Here is a 19,203-nt window from a genome sequence, read left to right as displayed (position 1 = left end):
GCGTCTCACAAAAAAAAATTAAAAACTCCAATCCCAAACACTTTCAAAATAACTGATTTTTATCAAACTGGAATTCCAGGCAAATATGCCCAACAAGACATTCAAATTGGCAACTAAAAAAACCTTATGAAGAGCAGACACCAGTTGAGCCGAAAAAATTGATATTGTGAAAAAACTTTCAGACCCTCTGAATACAAATACCAACCGGGCAGCCAGTAGTTAAAATTGAATTTGCAAGAAATTGACTATGTCAGCACAGTAGCATCATAAGTGATAGCAGCATCATAAGTGATAGCAGCATCATAAGTGATTGAACCGAAAAAAAAGTCTTTATTCCAAATTGATAACGGTTATCGCAAGCGCAAAAGTAGTTCAGCTCTTAAGCTTATTTTCAAAAATTCACCGAAAAAATACGTTGTTTATGCAAATAACTCAATTCATGGCATCTTATTTACTAAGTCAAACACAAAAATTTACTCACCATTCGTCGGAATCCACCGTAAAATATAGCAAATGCATCAATGTCATCGGACACCTAAACTCAAAATTTAACCGCGTATAAGCAGCTCCATAAAATAAGTTAAGCCATTTTCTTCAGCTTAAGTCGTTTTTACCAAAGCAAATTCCTCTATTTCTTGGTAGTCGTAAGAACAAAGAATTTTTCCGGTACTCAAATCTAGCTGGTCCACAGAGCTCGGTGTCACCTAAAAAGCTATACGCTAGCGAAACTAAACCGAAGAAGGTTTCTGATGTTTTATAAAAACAACGTTTAGTTGTAAGAAACAGTTTAACAGCGCACCTGTAAAGTGACAGTCAGTCTATTGTCCGACCAATGGTGTTTCTCGGACTTGAACTGTTGAACTGAAAACTGCGATTGATCTGCGAACTTAGTTCTGAATCTCTAAAACAAATCAATTTCAGATGTGCACTCATAGCAAGCAAATTCAACTTTTTATTTATCTTTACCAGCGCTGTGGTGAGAAGCTCCGCTCTATGATCGCACGAAAATTTAAGAGTTTCCAATTTTTTGCCAGGTTTTTGTACAATTAAGTGAAACTCGTGCAGTACGCCTGTGTCGCGTTTGGGCAAAATTGCTGCTATTTCTTTATATGCCCACTGAAATTTAAAAAAAATAAGTATGAGCAAATATTCATTAGAATACTAAAAGTTTCACGTTACTCTCAAAAACACTCACTTGGTTTGTAACCTGAAAATTCTGCGGATTGGCTGTTGTGATTCCATCTGTTCCAATTGAGAAAACTCGTCGGTATCTACCAAAATTGTTCAAGTTAGTTGCATGGTAATTATATGGCTTTTCTTGCCGTTCGATTGGCGGTATATTGTTTGATACAAACATCCAAATTTCGAATTGTTGTTCAAAATTTGAAATATTTTCTGAAATGATTCATCGCAGCTTGAATCACGGTCGAGAGGTCTGAAATTATGTTACGTGATCCTATTCACAAGCTGGTACGCAGTAAAGCAAAATTCATTCCCATATTTTGTCATTGGTACAATAATTCAGAGCCAATTCCAGTTTTTACTGGAAACATCAACAACTCTTAAAACCTAGCCAATCGAAGATTGGAAAAGAGTATGAACGCAAGTGAACAAAAAAAAAACTAACTTGATGAAAAAATCTCAACTTCAAATTTCAAAATTCAAACTTGAAAGAAAATTTATGATAGGCGCTTTTTTGATAACATGAACCTCAAAATTCAAACTTCAAAGAAAATTTATGATAGGCGCATTTTTGATAACATGAACCTCACCAGAGAAAACAGGATCAATAGGTAAAACTTATATTCCTCTGGAAATCTTAAAATAAAATTCCACTTTCGAAACTAGAAATCGATCATGTTTTTTCGCGCCAATTCCATGTACGTATTTGGAGAGTGCTATTTACGTCACTTTCAGCAGATGAATTTCAATTGAACTCAAAAAGTGCATATATACCTAAGTGCATTCATAAACGCATCAATATGTATGAATGGACGTCTATAGTTATGAGACTTTCATGCACATTTAAAAAAAAATCTACTAGGCTACTAACTAGTTTCCATGTTTTACTTACTTTCCTTTCCAGGATAATTTCGTTGAGTAGAAGCTGGAGATATCACAATTATCTCTCATGAGAGGTGACAGGTTACTCATTCTGGTCCAGCATTTAATACATCCTTGTTTTCTACATCTGAAATTCTTCAGCAACCGTAAAATTTACTTGAAAGGAGCCTCAAATAAGTTGAAACTTTTCTCTATCTCGCACGACAGTTCTTTTTATAGGCTCCCAGAATAACAAATAAATGTCAACCCTACAATAAATTAAAGGTCATGAAGATAACTTTTACCGGAAAACATCCAAGGCATGACAGTTCTTTTTGGAGTTATCACTTATAGGCCCCCAGAATAACAAATAAATGTCAACCCTACAATAAATTAAAGGTCATGAAGATAACTTTTACCGGAAAAAATCCAAGGCGTGAAACTATCAAGGAAACGAACTAAATTACGAAGTCCTTTCAGCTCATAGTTTAACCAAACAAACAAAGCCAGTCCGTCATACGAAAATTTCGTCATTTTAGGTTCAATTGGATTTCATTTTAGGTTCAATTGGATTTTTTCAAAATTTCGAATTGCCCCCGTCGAATGTAACATGGAATAATAATGTCCAGGCGGCTGAAATCGTCGTTCAGAGTGGTAAATATGGTGGCTCTTGGCCTTCCTTGAAACTTTTTCGCATATGACGTCTCAAATAGTAGTCCATCGCTTTCTGAGCTGGTGCTTTGAAGTCTAATCGGAAAGCATGGCCAAAAACCGTCCATCGTCTGCAGAGAATTTCAAGAGTTAGGTAAACACTTCTTGATTAGAAACTCTGGTAGGATAACGTATGTTAAGGATAGTTCTGAGCTGGTTAATTTTCTGCTGGTCAGTCTTTGTTAAAGCCCATATCTCGGAGTTGTAAAGGAAACTCGATTTGACAATGCTGTTGTACACCTGGATGAGTTTGCTTACACGATTTCCATGAGTCCAAATCTTCTTCAAGGAAATAGATGCAGCTATTGCCAAGCTTTTCCTGTTAGCGATGTCTTCCTGATCTCCGAGCAATGTTCCTAGTTTCTTACACTTTCTCTAATTTTCTGATAACTAGTTAATGGTACTTCTGATTTGTACTAGCTCAGTCTTGTCGGTATTAACTAATAAATTCTTTTTAATGAGAACTGGTGGAATGTATTCGAACTTTTCAAAGGAAAGTTGTTTGGAAAGGCTGACAAAATCAGCGTCGTCTGCATAGGTTGCTTCGTCTGGTAAATTAGATGGAGAACAATACGTGTGGTTTTGTTTTCAATCTATTCGTTCCTTGATTTCTTCCCTGACATCGACGATTGCGTCTTCAAAGTAGCAATCAAATGCTTTACCACTGAGACCGTCACCTTGTGGAGAACCAATACTGGTCTCAAACGTTACTTTCTCGATGTCGCCGTCAATTTTGATTTCCAGAGTGGCCTTGCTGATTAGTGTTTGGATCATACGTGAAATATCGTCAATTGCAATGCAATTGACAATGTCCAGCGGGTACTCTCTTGTAACAGTCGCCTACTTAAGTCACATATGAGGTTATAGGAAAATAGGCCCTATAAACATTGGCTCATGAGTCAGGGACACTATCTCTTGTGTTTTTCTACCTCAAACGGTCGAAACAAAATCGATTGACTTGCGACATGAGACTACAAACCGCGTTAAATCCTAAAGGCTACTACCAAAATACCCCCCACCCACTCTATAAATAGGAACGCCCCCATGATTGAGTCTCAAAATACCCAAAACACACGAACAACGTCAAAAACAGGGTCGGAATCTTACTTACACAGCTACTTTTTATTAGACAGTGGACTTTTGATCCATTTCAGATGGATCAACCTAAAACTCTCCCTAACTCAACATAACAATGCAAAACTCACTCAACAAATTTATAATGGGTACTTACATACCGACACGACTTCTATAATTGAGTAACTAAATCAATAAGCGACTCTAGAATTGATCCAGTAATCAAGTTTAACTCAAGAAGTTTGAAATGAATAAGTTTTAACTGAAGACACAAGTTTTCCGTTTTGACCATTGGGCAGCTTCAGCTGTCCACCTTTCCACCGAAGGTTCACTCTGGTCCACTCAATACTTCTTTGTCTCTTTTCGTCACGACTTTTTCTTTCTCTAGGAATGAGACAGCTCTACTCTCGTTCGAATTATACGCTGAAATTGCGAATAGAAATTTCACGCTCCTATTTTGTACTACTTTCCCGCGATTGTAGTTCGAATCTTCTGATCTTATTTTCTTGCATTTTCAGTTTTCGCGAGGAACTTGAACATAACATGCTCAATTCAATTTTTTTTTTTTGAAAAATTGCAGTTCAACCCAAAGTCAAGGATAAACGTTGCTCAAGGTCAAACTTCCAAATATGACCGACTGGCAGAGGGTGTTCAGAAATCTGAGGGCAAGGAAAAGAAATTTTAGCAAAATTTATTGTTTTAAGAACCAATCTCTGAACACCCTCTTCAGTTCGTGCCTCTTGTCTTCGAGGTACTGAGTCCTGACACACTCGACGTCGTAATTTGCCTTGCCAGTTCTTCTTCGTCATCGGAACTGATTACGATTTGTTCCCATGCCTTCAACTGTTCTTAGGCTCGCATCCATTCCTTTTGCTCTTGTAGCCTTTTCGCCTGATTCGGCAGACCCTTCACTTTAGATTTCCTATTCAAGCAAAACGAATTGTGCAAACTCCCGGCTCACGTTCTTCGTCAATTCCTCCTCCAATATCGATTCCCTCGCTTTGTTGTTATCTCGAGACACTCTACCAACCCTTTTCCAACCCGTGGTTATCGCATTACGATGAATTAGCAACGGTCTCCTGAAGGCCTCGGGCCCAATCTCAGCCAGGAACTTTCGATATTCTTTCTGATGCTTCATCATGCGATTCTTCGTCACCGTATACAGCCACGAAGTCAGCGGCGCTCGAAACCATGAAAAGAATCTAATGCGACTCCACACGTGCCTCACTTCCTCGGGCACAGCGAATACTTTACACACGTCGAACAACTCAAGCCTCCAGCTGTAGTCAATGGCATGTATTGACTCCACAGTTGGTGCTCTCGAGTCTCGATATTTCGTCACGTTCTCCTCGATCCATGGCAACGCCAGCATCGTGCTCACCACAAAAAGAGTGACCTTCTGCTGGTCACTGGGTAGCCCTATTGACCGAATTTCTTCCACGTCCCATAACAAGTAGAGGTTCGAGTGCTCCGGATACCAAACTGTCTGTGCCAGACAATGGTTTCGGCTTTCCCCGTGAGTCAGGTTGATGCTCCGGAGGTTACGTTCTCCAGAAGTTTCCAACAGCGGTTCAAACTCCAGCATTTTCTCATGCGTCACGTCGTTTTCATCCATAGCTGTGGCACGGTTCATCTCTTTTCCAATCGTATTCTGTCTTTCAAGGTCAGTTGTGTTCTCTTTTTCCACTTTCCAGAGCTCTTCGATCTCGCGGCACTGCTCCTAGTATCTTCTGCAACAATTTGTGAGAGTGATGCGACATTCGTGCCAACCGCACACACTTGTCTACCATCGCCATGTGTAGTGGATAATGGCTTCCGCACAGGTTGGCCATGACTGATCCTACCAGAAACTTCGCATTCTTGGGTAGATTGTAAGCCTCGCTTAGAGGAAATCTCATCTCCGCCTCAAGACCAATCTTCCGTCCTCTGATGTGTTTCTGGATCATTTGAAACACTCCTGGCCAAGACTCCACGCTTAACGCTGTCACCAAATGGTGATATGATTCCATCATCTCTGGAGATTGTAAACTGCACATCATCGAGAAAAATCCCAACCCCGTCGCTACATTTACAGTGGTGCTCGCGTAACACTCAGCCATTATATGCATCTCGCTCTTCTCCTTCTCCGTTATGTCACAGAACCAAGTGGCTAAATCCCCCCCTCTGGAAGGATTGTATTCTGACACAGGACCGCCCATCACAAGAATGCGCTCCGCCTCCACATGCAATGTCCAGACAGCTGCCCGGCTCCATCTTCTTCACCAGCTTGTCCAGCTTGCTCGTTGCTCCCTCCCATTCCCCTTGATGAGGTAGGATTAATTTGTGCACTATATTCAAGTTTCCCAGATCTACACCTTTCGCTGGCAACAATCTCACCTGCTCCGTAACTTCCTCAATCAATCAAGCTTGCGTGGGGATGTGGGCACCAAGATAGTCTCAGTAACTTCCAAATGGTCCCCAATTTCGTAGACAAGACGTCGTTTCCGCTTCCCAGTCTTAGTTCGACCTTTTTTTCCGAACGCGGCACACTGATAATTTCCAGAATTTTCTCAAATAGCAGACCTAGGCTCGGTCTTTCCCTTTCCGTCTGGTCAATTTCAATTATTTTCTCCGTCTAGAACTTCAACAACTCCGCCACTTCAAAATTCATGCAAGCGTTTCCAGCTTCTGAGTCCAAGAAGGGGTTGTATGCCATCTCCATCACTCCACACACATATTGGTATTTTCCCCGTTTCGTGGGCCTCGGGTTATCATCTGCCAGAGCCAGGTTGCCGTGGTTCTCTAGAGACTGCCTTGAGCCATCCCCCTTGGCGATTCCAGTACTCTGTTACACATTCAGAATTCCATCGTCATACTTTCCATCGTCATACTTTCCATCGTCATACTTCCTATCGCTCGTTGGTGGCACGTCTAGACGGTGGTGTCAGACATCACTGACATTATCCATCTCGAGATGCAGGTGGCATCTTTCCGCCTCGGTAGACTCATCCCGAGTTATCTCGAGCAATTCGTTGCACCAACATTTGGTACACGCGCGTACCCGCATTGCCCAGCCTGAGTTTGTCATATGAAGTCAACGCTTCTAACGCCACTCCCACCAGGCTCCATGAAAACAGCAACTGTCCCGCTGTCCTGACAAAAGGATTCGCCATTAATGGTGGTGCCGACGAGGGTGCTCTCATCGCATCTTCAAAATACTCCTGCAGCAAGTTTTCCCAAGTTCGCTCTATCTGGCTCTGCAACTCTAGCTTATTGATTTCAGCCCTTTGTTGGGTGGGCCAATTCCGACGCTTCCGGGGTACTCCGCGATCAAGTCCTTACAGGCAATTCTCCAGCTCATTCGTGGTCTCCAGGGCTATCCACCAAGGACGAGCGGTGTTCCTCGTCGCACTTCTCTCAAGAGGGTCACTGGTCGCTTGATTACCAGTGTCCTGGTGTTGAGTCGACATCCATTCTTTCCGGAAATCCACTTACCACATTTGTCCACTGGTGGAACCCCTCTTCGCATTCGCCTTCTGAGGTTTGAAGTCCTCTTCTTTCCCTGGAGTCGTTGAGGCCTCCATCTCGACCATCACCTCTGTCAACTTCCTGGCTGCCGAGCCGCCCTTGTAGGCCGCCGTCTTACATCGCGCCAGAATCATGGGAGCTATCACCTTCAAGTTTTTTTCTGAAACCTCATCCGCTGAAGGACTTGCCTCTTCTGCCTCCCGTTTCCTCTTCCTTGACCTTACTCCTCTACTCGAGGGCGTCGTCACCACCATCACTGACTCGACTTCTTTGTCCAGGTTCCTTTTCTCCGACTCTTGCCTCCCGCTTCTCTAGCCTTAAGAATATTAGTATCTTTAATCATATTACTAGTTTTATTTTTATCATCCATTTCGACACTAATTTTTTTATCGTCAGTTTTTTGTTTAGAGTAGAGCTATCTTTACATGGGTTGGCCCCGGTATCCTGCTTCTGCTTCCTTAGGTCAATCATCTTCTCGAGCAGCTCTTCTCTTACTTTCTCATCCAGTCCAATGCCTATCAGGATTGGCTCTCCAAACTTCACCACCGTGTCCCACAGTTTTTCTTTGAAGTCGTCTACTTTAGCTCTGGTTTCCACCCTCTGGTTGAGTTCGCTCAAGAAACTTTGCCACGCCTCCTCGTCCAGCGTGCTGTGAACATTCCTTTGTTGCCTTCAAAGGTATTCCTCTCCCTTACTTCGTCGGTCAGGAGCACCATTCCCATGTTGTATGGCTCACTCGCTAGCGGCAGCTCAAGATTCTTCCGGGGAGACACCAAAAGAGGGGTGGCCGTGTTTGCCGAATCATCCCCGCTCAAATCTTGCAGTAGCTCACGTGCAGTGCCCGGACTGAAATCTCTGTTCGTTGCCCATCCGTCGGGCGTATTACCCACTTCCATTTCCTCTCCAGCTTCGCTGAGGGTTTCGTCCATGCTCTCCCCCTCTCCTGACTCAGCCTGATCCCTCTCTAGCGCGTCAGTGAAGCTGTTCTCCACTGGAAGGCTCATTTTGTCTACTGGAGTTCCAACTGACAGGGGTGAAGGTGTCGTCGGATCTGCTGCCTTATATTCAGTGAGGAGCACGTAAAGAACTCCTAGCGCGTCCAACTGTCGTCCCTCTTTGTGCAGCTCTACTTCTTGCAATCCGCAAGATGCCAGATATTTTCTCGTGCTAAATTTCATTTCATTCTTCAGGGCTAGGTGACCTTCCTCCACGATCATCATTCCGTCATCATAGATGGTCAGTTTGCTCTCGAGTCCTGTCATCTCAAGAGTCTTCAGCTTCTCCCGAACCTCGTACTTTGGAGGCATCGAACCCCGCATCTTCTTTGCTTTCGTGGTCCACGAATTCATCTTGGTTTCACAGGTATGGAAATATACCGCTGCCAAATACCCGATAAACAAGGGGTCCCAGCTGTCCGTGAACGACTTTTCCTGCTGCTCCACCGTTGCACTCGCGTGTAGGGAAGGGACTACCATGGGGCTATTATTCCCCAGCGTCATCCGCCTCACGGTCGGGAACTCAGGAATCGCGGCGGGCAACACATCCCGCTCGAGTATTGTCTCCAGCTCCCTCTTCGTAAACTCGAAGCTCTTCGTCCAGGTAGGGATCCTCAAGACTTCCCTCGTGTCTTTTGCTATTGGATTCAAGTTCCAGAATTTCGGGTAGACTTCGATGGGACCTTCTCGCTTTCCCCCCATCCTGCGTTGCAGTTCACCCCTGAAGTTGAGCACTATTAGCTCTGGGTCCTTTATCTTCCGAAGAGTACTGTCTCACTCATTCGCGCTCTCAAGTCTTCTTGTCGGCACCAGTTTAGTGCCGTCTCATCCAGAACGCTGATCAGACTCACGTGAACCACTGAGTGTAGGTACGCTGCCACAAGCGGATCCAGGAAGGCGTACGTCACGGCTGGCCCGTAGACACAGCTCACCACCTCTCCCAGCCCCCTGATCATCCCCAAGGGATCAGATCTCAGGGCCAAGCACAAGTCGGTTAGGAGAGGTATTCTTCCATTCGCCTCCCTCACTTCTTCTCTAGTCTTTGCGCTTCTCTCTTTGCCTGTCAAATGCCGTTCTGCATCAGGAGATATTCCACTAGCAGCGTCTTTCTTCAGTCCAGCAGCACACTTGTGAGAATAAGTCTCTGGAGTCGGGTGGGCCTTCCTCACCGACAGGGTTCCCCATATTTTATCAGTCGATGAATGTCGTCAGCTCCCTATGTGTCAGAGTATCAAGTTCAAGTATACGTCAATTCGGAGCGTCTCCACACTTCTGCTAAACACATATGCTGGGCCCATGTTGAACAGGTACCTGGGGTATACCAAATACAAGGCCAGTAGGAGGTTGATTGGCATACTCAAGAGTTCCTGCACGATTGCCTCGAAGATCGCGTTCCCCGCGTAAAACCTTTTGTCCATATACTTTTTTTCCCAACATGGACTCCAATAGTCATTTCGTTTGCTGCCGTGACGAATCTACCCACCGTCATCTCTCTTTTTTCTGCTACTTCCAGCTGTTCCTCCCATATTTGCTTCACCAGCGGTGGAGCACTCTCTCTCGTTTTGTCCGTAACATTGTCAAGTCTCGGGTTCAGAAACGGCCATCTTCCTCTCTTGTGTTAGACGGTATGCCATCGATTCCACTTGTTTTTCGGCTGCAGCCACATTCTTTCTCTCGTTGTTTGGCCCCCTCGTCCTGCTAGTGGAACTCGTGATCGTCAGCTACATACTCCGGAACCACAGGCTGGCTGTCAGATGAGTTATTACTGGATGGTCATCTACACCTGCGGGTAGAATTTCAGTTGCCGGGCAAGGTTCGACACCTCCAGACAAAGGACCTCGTCCAACACGATCAGGATATCCGCAAGCTCGTAAAAGCCCGTTAGAGCGTGGGACACAACCGCCCACGCTGCCTCCCTTTCCGACTTCAAGAGTCTCAAGTTCACTGGCTCTAGCTCACGATTTGGGGCCACCATCAGCATCCGCCATCCATTTCCCTCCGAAATCAGAATAAACATGGCGTAAATGAAATGTAAAGCAGGTGGCATGCTTGCGTAACCCGGTGATGACGCGAATACCACTCTTGTCTTCGATCCCAACTGGGATGCCACCAGTTGCTGCACTTCATTCATTGCAGCAAACAGCGTATGAATCGCCTCCCAGATCTTTTTTGGTGTAGGCTCCCACTTCTCAGAGGCTCAAGAAGTCCCGCCGCATGCAGGTGATCATTCATTCCCGCGAACAACAACAGCTCCGGTGTCTCTGACTTCATGGCTACAATCAGGGTCAACATTTGATTCAACTCTGCCCCTGGTACTAGGTACACCAAGGTCTCTGGCCAAAACAACTTCGGTGACGTCACTTCGAAGTCCAATCCCGCCACAATGATTGCTCTCGCCGCTCCAGGATCCGACCGATCATAAACTGCTAACGTCTTGGCCAGCTGTGAAGTTCCACAGGATCTCCCGTACCTTGAGTCTTCCGCAAGTTTCAAACCCATGTAGGCCGTATCAGGAAATCCCATGCTCTTTGGCTCAAGAAGCTTGTTCACCGCCCTAAGCTGCGCGGGGATCGCCACTCTGATGCTGGCTATACTAGTCCGATGCTTGGGTGGCTCCACTATGAGGCCTGGGCTTCCCAGCTCCTTGAGAGGTCTGTAATTTATTGGTCCCATTATTGATCTCTGGGGAATTTCCGTCAAGTCCGCCATCTCCAGTGTCTTGGCTCGAGAGAAGTGCGCCTCATGGGCCTTTAGCCAATCCACACAATAGTGATTGCTCAAGTCCTCATGTGACAGACTCTTGATCCTCAAGACCTCCGTCAACTCTTGTCTGCAGGCTAGTTCCTCGAGATCCAGATCCTTCACTCGTTCCAGGTACCGGGTTCTGCTTGCTTCCCCCGGACCTTCCAACTTCTTCTTGTTGTCCACCATCAGCGCTGATGACACAATCGTCTCCTTCCATGGGTGTCGATCTCAACTGTCTGCTTCTGCTGCTAGTTGAGCTCCCTCTCGAGTCAATCCTTCCCCCCAAGCGATCAGTTACGGACCGGGTCAAGAAGAAGGGAGGTATCGGGGGTGGACCAATGTTGAATTGTCCCGTCTCCACTAAATCCGAAAAAAAGGAAATTTATGTGTATTTGGAAGACGCCAATCAGTCACTCTGTGCCCCTTGGTCTGTCGAAGTGCATACCATCCGAAGATGCATCCTCTGGGAGGGAATCTTCCATCATTCTCGCTACATCACGCATTCTCATGGGCAGCACACTTCTCTGCTGGATTTGCCTGATTATCTCGTTGTTATTTCGCACCCTCTCGTTCATCTCCCTCCTATTCTGGTCATTCATCATGTTATAGGGAACAGTGCAGATGGTGAGGATTGCTGGCTCCAGGTAAATTCTTAGCTCCTCAAGAATGCAACTCACTTTGTCTTGTAGCCTCGTCATTTTTCTCGCCTCGCCCCTGGACACGTCGTTGGTTCCCATCATCAATGTAACTGGGCGTGTCTTCGCCATCTCCAGCATCTGCAAGGACGCCAACATCTGGGGCATCGCTGCGCCCGAGAAACTCAAGACTCCCACTTGCCAATGGACCTGGATCCTTTTAAGGACCCGGACGAGACTGTCCCCTATTATCAAGTGTATCGTGCCTTCGGGTATTCTTGGTTGTACAAAGTACTCTGCCCACGTGGCGTCATGAAAGGCATCTCTTCCCTTTCGTTGCGCAGCCGTCCAGTCCTCTCGACTATGTCGGTGATACGCGCCGTCAGTGTTCTTTTTGTAACTCGAGATCACTAAGCTCCATACTGGATGCTCTCTCCATGTGGTTGGTCGCTGCTCACGCGCAGCGTTCTCAAGAGCTTTCGCCTGCAATTCCCTGAGGCGTGACGTCCCCGTTCCGGACTGACTGCCGCTAGTCGAGCAGGACGTCATCCTGGTAGCGCAATGTCCCTTAGCGGTCTGATTCGATTCACCCCTAGATTCTTCATGGAAGGGACGGGCTCAGGTGGCGTCCATGCTTCCAATCCTTCGTTCATGTTCTCTTGACCCACGCGGTCCATGTTGAAGCGGCCGCTCGATCTGGGCGCTTCATCCATTTCTGTTTTTGACTCTGGTCTCGATCTCGTCACTACTTGCTCAGTTGGCGTCCTTTTATTCTCCTTACCACTCGTGACCGCTTACTGCCTCTTTTGTAGCCGTTCTATTTCTGACTTTATTTGATCTTAGTTTGCTACACTTTCTTGTAGCCTCTGTTCATGCTCCCGTTCTGCCATCAGCAGATCCCGGTAAAGAATCGCCTTGTCCCACTCAATTATTGCCTGGTCGCGATCAAGCTTGGCTTGATCCCTATCGAGAACCGCTTGGTCCCTATCCAGGTTGGCCTTGTCCCGTTCCCTGTGGGCCCTTTCCAACTCTCTCTTCATGCTGCTGAGATCAGGATATGACTCTTCTGATTTTTGTGACCGGAACATCGATAGTGGTTTGCTTGTGGATTGGGTGCCTGCTCCTGCTGGTGGTCTGGTCGGAAGGGGAAATTCTCCCGCACCATACTTCGTGGTGTTACTCAAGCCAGGATTCCTCGCAAAATCTAATCCTCTCACGCCACCGTCCACGTTCCAGGATAGCCATCTGGTCTGCTCCTGATTCGAGATTCAATCCGAGGTGTAACCCACCATCAGCAAGAATTCAGTCGCTGACTCCCTTGCGCAGATGCAGGATGGCATTGAGCATAACCGCGAGCCTCTCGTCCACTTGCGTGTAGTCGAGGTCTCTCAAGCGCTTGTATAACTCGTCGAGTTCGGGTCTTCTGAACGCCGCTGCCACATATTTCCAGACTCGATCTGCCATTGCTGCTTTTCTTTATCGCACGTAGTCTCACGAACAACCAAACTCAAGAAGTACCTTACCTAACGAAAATCAAGAAATACCTTTCGCAGATTAATACTCATGAAATATTTTCCTCTAGCACAATCAATGAAGAACTATTTAATGTTTTTTCTTCCTCCCGTTCGACCAACTGTGGTTTAGTGGTCAATTCAATTTCCAAATCTTTCTGAAAATAGAATTCAGTTTTAAACCAAGATATTCTCACTCGTGTCTAACCTAGACTTCCCCCATTAATACCTTTAAAATATTATCCTAACAACTCCATTCAAATGATTCAGTTTCGACGTTCCACTGACCCAAGACCCTCACGTCTCAAGCGCAGGCGATATTCAAGTAATACTTCTTGTGTAGGTGTACCATTATTTCCGTTTCCACAAAGACCACGTGTAGGATAGCGTATGGTTCCCTAGGGTTCAATCTGCCTCTGTTCGGATCTTAGACCGGTATTGAAACCTCGCGTATCCCTCTTTCGACCAGGAAATCTCTCAACCTTGTTAGTGCTAATACCACATGCTCGGGATCTATCACGTTTCTCTCACTGACTCTCGCTACCAAGAAGCACAGGTATTTACCGGGAACTTGTGAAACTGAAAGAGGGAGTGCTGCCATTCCCCCAAACCCTGGTCTCTGCCTGAATAGAAACTCCACATTCTGGTATTCTCTTTTGAAGTCAGCATCCAGTCTGGTCTTGAAGCTCATGTCCGCTGTTATGCAGATCGCGCTGGTCTTGTCTGACAGGATGAAGTCACTGTCTGTGATCAGGATGTTTTCCGAATATTCACTTGGAATCTCAAACTTCGTCTTGAAATTTCTTCCAATGGTAGGTTCGCCCTCTCCTGGTTCATCTTCGGGCCGTTGATCTCTCTCACTTCTCTGAGCTTCTGTATCATTAAATTTTTGGTGTTGGTAAGTCCTACCTTCACTCCCCGGACAAAAATATTTATCGACGTCCCCGTCGATGGTACGTGGCTCAAGTTATCCGGTGGAATTTCCAGTGACCGATCAGTGGCTGCCAAACCGAACAACGGGTTATCCGATTTCACATGTTTCTTCGCAGATACGTCGACTTGTTGGATGCTTTATTCTTCCTTCCCGTCCGCTTCAAGGTTATGCATCCACTCCAGGATCATCAGATTTGTGTTTTCCCTTCTTTCAATTTCGCTTCGTTCTAGGTCTAATTCTCTTTCTGGCATGGTGTGATCTTTTTGCAAGGAGTGCTCACTGTATTTTTTGGTCTGCTATTCCTCATCGGCTACCAGTGCACCCACGTTCACTTTTTTTTCTCCTATCTCGTCAGGCTGTATCTTGTCAATCAGGAAGTCATCACCATTCCTGTTGTTTCTCATGCCTTTTTTCTTACGTGTACATCTTGTGGTCTCTTTCTGTAAGTCTCGTTCCGTCCTTTTTGGTACCTCGTTTTGCTTGAGATCATTCCAATCTTCCTCGGCGAAGGACCCTTCGTCCGAATCTACTTCTATCTTTTCGTTGTTATCCAATCTCACGTTCTCGTTGCCATCATTCTTCTCTCTGGTGCCTTTCTCGCTTACCTCACATGCTGGCTCTAGAATACTCAAGTAGCATAACATTGACAGATAGCAATTTTATACACACACATAGAACATGTGCGATAGCGATCACGGCAGACATGAGTTTTAAGACAGCGTTAGCAGCGGATTATAAGAGAGAATACAAAAACAAAGAATTCCTTTGGAAGCAAAGACCAGGCGTAGCAGCTTTGCCTCCGGCGGCGTCACAGATACCGGAAAGTACTTATGATTCTTGGTGACGTGGGCGACGGAGAAGCGGCACGTGGACCCGGAAAACCTAGTTTTGTCCTTGACGAGATTGAGAGACTTCCTTGTGGAAAGGGAAGTGAAGGAACTCTCGCTTCCAGTGTACGATCCGAACAGAAGACGAGTACATCCACTGGAGCTGTATGCACTGATACACGTAATCTTCTCTGATACTAATATACAAGTTTACTTACACAAGAAATAATATTTAAGTATAGGCTGAGTTTAGGTTGCATGCAGGAAGGCGTCATAATAAATGTGTGTTGTAAGTGTTATGTTATGTTATGTGTTATTAAGACCCTGGGTAAGAAGGGATTAGCGACCATGAATAACCGAATGACGATCTTAGGAATAGTTCCAAAATTTGGACTGTCCATTCTTAGGTCGAATTCCAAACGTTTAGCAACAAACTGATTTTAATATTTTTAGGATCAAAATCTTTTTATCTGATTGTTTTAAATAAATCTTAATATAAAATTAGCGTAAAACTGACAAATGTGATATTCGTGACTCTTTTCTAGATCCCGATTGATCATTTAATCACTCACTTAATTTCAATTCATCAAACCGATAATTGAATCGAATCTGAAAGAACATGGACAACTTTGATTTGAACGAGTTCATGGACCTCGCAGAGGCGTAAGTAGGACCGATGATAGATGCAATCTATCGTCGGCTGATGGATCGAGATTTCGCTCTGGAGGACCCAGAGGTAGTCATTTTGCTGGTCGCCTTAATAAACATCTTGAGGCATGATAACCGTGGGGACCGCTCCACGGAAGTCTTATTGATGGCAGCATATGGAGAAAGTGCAGTGCTAGAACGCCCGAACATGAGAGTGATGAGGCGGAGAAACGGGTCTCTCTCAGGAAGTGACTTGGCGAATGACCCGGGATTGGGAAGTTCGAGGACCTACCAACCAGGTGAGATGCCTTTGCCCACCAAGCCTAGGCCTGGATTGAGGAGGATGCATCAGCAAATGAACAGCAAGGCTGCCTCGTCTAGTTCACAATTGAGAGCAGCTGTGCCACCAAAGAGGGCGAGAGTAGAAGAGGAGGTTCAGACGAACGAAACCATGCAAAATCTTAACGGAACGATAGAAACACTGGAAAAGTCCAGAAGGGAGCTGGACGAAATGACCAAGACAATGCTCAGTGCAGAAGAAGATAGAGACATGTGGAAGAAACTGTTTGAAGATTGTAACAAGAAACAGGGTGAAGAAATAGAGCGCTTGAGGCGAGAGTACAAAGAGCGATCGGAGCGGCTGGCATTGACGACAGCCGTAGAAAAAGTGATACCTACAAGGAATATTCGATGGAACTTTTGACGCCCCGCGAGTTGAGTCAAACGATGGAGACGCGACTCACAGTCACGACTGGTCGAGTGACAATCTCGGACCCGAGTGACACCCTAGGTGACCCAGTCGTGGAGCAAACGGTGCAAAAATTGATAAAAACAGCTGGACGATGGGTCGCTAATGGGAATGCGCCAGATTCCGGGGTGGCTGCACCCTATGGAACGATAGATGACACGGGCAGAGTACAACTCTCCCAAGAGATGATGACGAGAACGGAAGTTATTGATACAACTTTACCGACAAAGAGCTCTCAGGTTCCAGACAGAAAGATCCGAGAAGTACGGATGAAGAAAGTGTCCCGAGTGATTGACGTGCAGAAGAACAACCAGTTGAAGTATAGCTTCACGGGAGTTCCGGACACTACTTCGCGAGTCTGCTTCAATCGATCCACTTGGAGCCCAGCAGTAAACCTGCAGCAACCGCCACTTGGGACATCACATCTGATACTGAGTGACAGCTTAGTCAGAGTGCTCCAGAATTTGAGGACCTCCTGGATCACTACGGTGATGGCCTTTGGAGGTGCAACGATAGTTCAGCTATTTCGGATGGAGGAGCTGATGAATCCAGGGAGGATCCCTAACATAATGATCCTAATAGGGACGAATAATGTATCAAGAGGCCCAGATGAGGAGTAGGCACTATAGGAGTCGATGATGGTGTGCCTATTTACTACTCTCTGGCATAAATTCAATTGCGCGGTACTGACCGTCTGCACCGTGCCCATGAGCACGAAAACGTTGACAGCGACAGGAAGAAGACATAATGAAGGAGTCATCAGGTGGAACAATATAATAAGGAACTTGGCGAGTCGGAATGCTGGACGGATGATCCTTATGGATATTGAACATCAGCTGAGAGCTATGGATCAGACCAGATTAACCACCGATGGAATCCATTCTGATAGCCTTGAAGGACAAGCCTGGTTGAACAGAGTCTTTCAAGAGCGACTGGACGAGATGGAGGTCGAGCTCTTTGACACGGGAGTGCTGAAGAAGGAAGAAACCACGAATGAGCCGGCAATTTCAACCTTTGTGCCCCCAAGCTTGGAAACACGTTTGGAAACGGTCCCAGCCGTGACGACCTACACGCCGCAAAGCTCTAGCGAGCCAGGGCAAAGGACAGATGTACAAGATCGATTGGGGGAAGCGCCAAAAAGAAGAACCGTCCATCCAAGACGAAGATTAGGACCTGTCAATCCGACTGTGGAGACGACCAGCACCTCGAGATCAGAAACGAGATCAGAGACTACGGGTACCAGACGAGAGGAGCGATGTCCAGACAGGAGCTCTTTGATGTGGTCGAGGCCCATACCTTCTCCCTGGCATGTGTACAAAGAAGACCCGATGAGTTTGAATCTTCAGGCAGTGAGATTTGCAGCGGATGCCATGAGGATGTTGAATGGAGCGAGATTGTCCGTCAATTTACTGTATTCAAAAACAGGCGTGGACTGGCTGATAGCAGCTGGCATAAACGTCAGCTCCACGAGCGCCTTGAGGTTTGCCGACTTAGAGGACCCATTGTCAAACAATACAATGGGTCCAATAAATGCAAGACCATTGCAAGATAAGAAACTGAATCACCATGAAGGAAATTGAGAAAAAAGACCCGGAAGATTCTTGACGACGAGGGCACCAATAGGACAACACGTGAAAATGTTTAGACAGATAAAAGCACCCCCAGGTCACGTAAGAGCGTACCCGAAACAAGTGAATCAGGAAGGTGATGTTTAGAGATACGATGGATTGAAGGCGATCAAGAAAGATGAGACCATCTTTGCTGCGTATGACAAAGCAGAAATGAGGAAGGCAAAGATCATGGTTGTCGCGAGCTCAGACTTCGTGTATAACTCCAAGTCTCTGTTTTGGCCTGATGTTATAATGTTGGCAGCGGTCGACCTGGATCTAATGCAGTCTCTGTCGATGGCAATCGGGGTACAATGACAGACAGAAATGAACCCAATCACAATTGTATTTGCTGGCATGAACGACCATCTACACAGTAGGGGTTTACTGAACAGACTCAGAGAGCCTACGACAGCCGAAGACGCTGTGTGGCCAGCTATAAAGGATATCCTCGAGTCAATGGGTGAAGTAGTGGACACCCTGAAAGAAGGTGCCTTCACCAAGATAACACCGAGAGCCGTGTTTGCACTGTCTCCGGGATATGCACAGCTCCAGGATGGACTAAAGTTTGTATATGCGATGGTGGCTTTGCTCTCGGAAGGAAAGGAAATATGACGTGATCATATCTGCCCCAAATCGCGGAATAGCGATAGAGAATCTAAGGCCACTCAGGGCTGAATTACCTGCGGTGTGGTCTGACATCTCAAATGCGATGCGAGGATTTAAAGACCATTCACTACACATGCTAGTGTTAGACGAGGTACTGGGGTTGGAACTGTCCAAATTCAGCCGACAGCTCAAATTGAAGCCAGGATTTGACGATGACCATAGAGTGATCGTGGCGATGTCAAACGATTTATGGTTCCGAGGAATGGAAAAGGAAGGAGAGAGAAGGAAGAACTCCAAGGAGACCAGAGCTCACTTGGAAGCGATGGTTTTGAGAACGAAACCAGAGGATAACAAGTGGCTGCACTTGACACCTCGGATAGCAGCATTGGGCGCGGATGCTTTCAAGCGAGGCCCAGTGATGATCAGGAAAATCCATGCCTACTTAGTGAAAGAAATAAACCTGGCCGAGAATGCTGCGAAGAAATCAGCCGAGTTCGTGAACAAAGTGTGCCAAGTGACCCTGGAAGCTTTCTGGACACAGAATGTGAAGGGAGAAGAAAGCTTTGACCGGACTGACAGCATGTTGGAAGGGCTAGGAGCCGGATGAAC

The 19,203-nt window shown here is 45.9% G+C and overlaps 2 protein-coding genes across 3 annotated transcripts in view; one reads left to right on the top strand and one right to left on the bottom strand.

The window, feature by feature from the left end:
* LOC134841641 (dnaJ homolog subfamily C member 13-like) overlaps positions 1-19,203 on the bottom strand; it is a 554,774-nt gene that overhangs the window by 112,144 nt on the left and 423,427 nt on the right. For both annotated transcript variants that reach the window (XM_063857677.1, XM_063857685.1), the window contains exons 2-7: positions 2,075-2,193; positions 1,196-1,271; positions 967-1,116; positions 800-901; positions 615-704; positions 482-535 (exon numbers count right to left, since the gene is read on the bottom strand). In XM_063857677.1, coding sequence (XP_063713747.1) covers positions 482-535; positions 615-704; positions 800-901; positions 967-1,116; positions 1,196-1,271; positions 2,075-2,154 — 552 coding nt within the window. In that variant the 5' untranslated portion in view covers positions 2,155-2,193. The remainder of the gene's footprint in view (positions 1-481; positions 536-614; positions 705-799; positions 902-966; positions 1,117-1,195; positions 1,272-2,074; positions 2,194-19,203) is intronic.
* Positions 1-19,203, top strand: part of LOC134841795 (DNA replication complex GINS protein SLD5-like) — a 493,875-nt gene that overhangs the window by 325,789 nt on the left and 148,883 nt on the right. The gene's annotated exons all lie outside the window — the stretch shown is intronic.

The sequence above is a fragment of the Symsagittifera roscoffensis genome, chromosome 1 (assembly GCF_963678635.1).
Source record: "Symsagittifera roscoffensis chromosome 1, txSymRosc1.1, whole genome shotgun sequence".
Taxonomy (NCBI): Eukaryota; Metazoa; Xenacoelomorpha; order Acoela; family Convolutidae; genus Symsagittifera; species Symsagittifera roscoffensis.
Note: the sequence above shows the minus strand (reverse complement) of the source record. Positions and strands in the feature narration are given on the sequence as shown.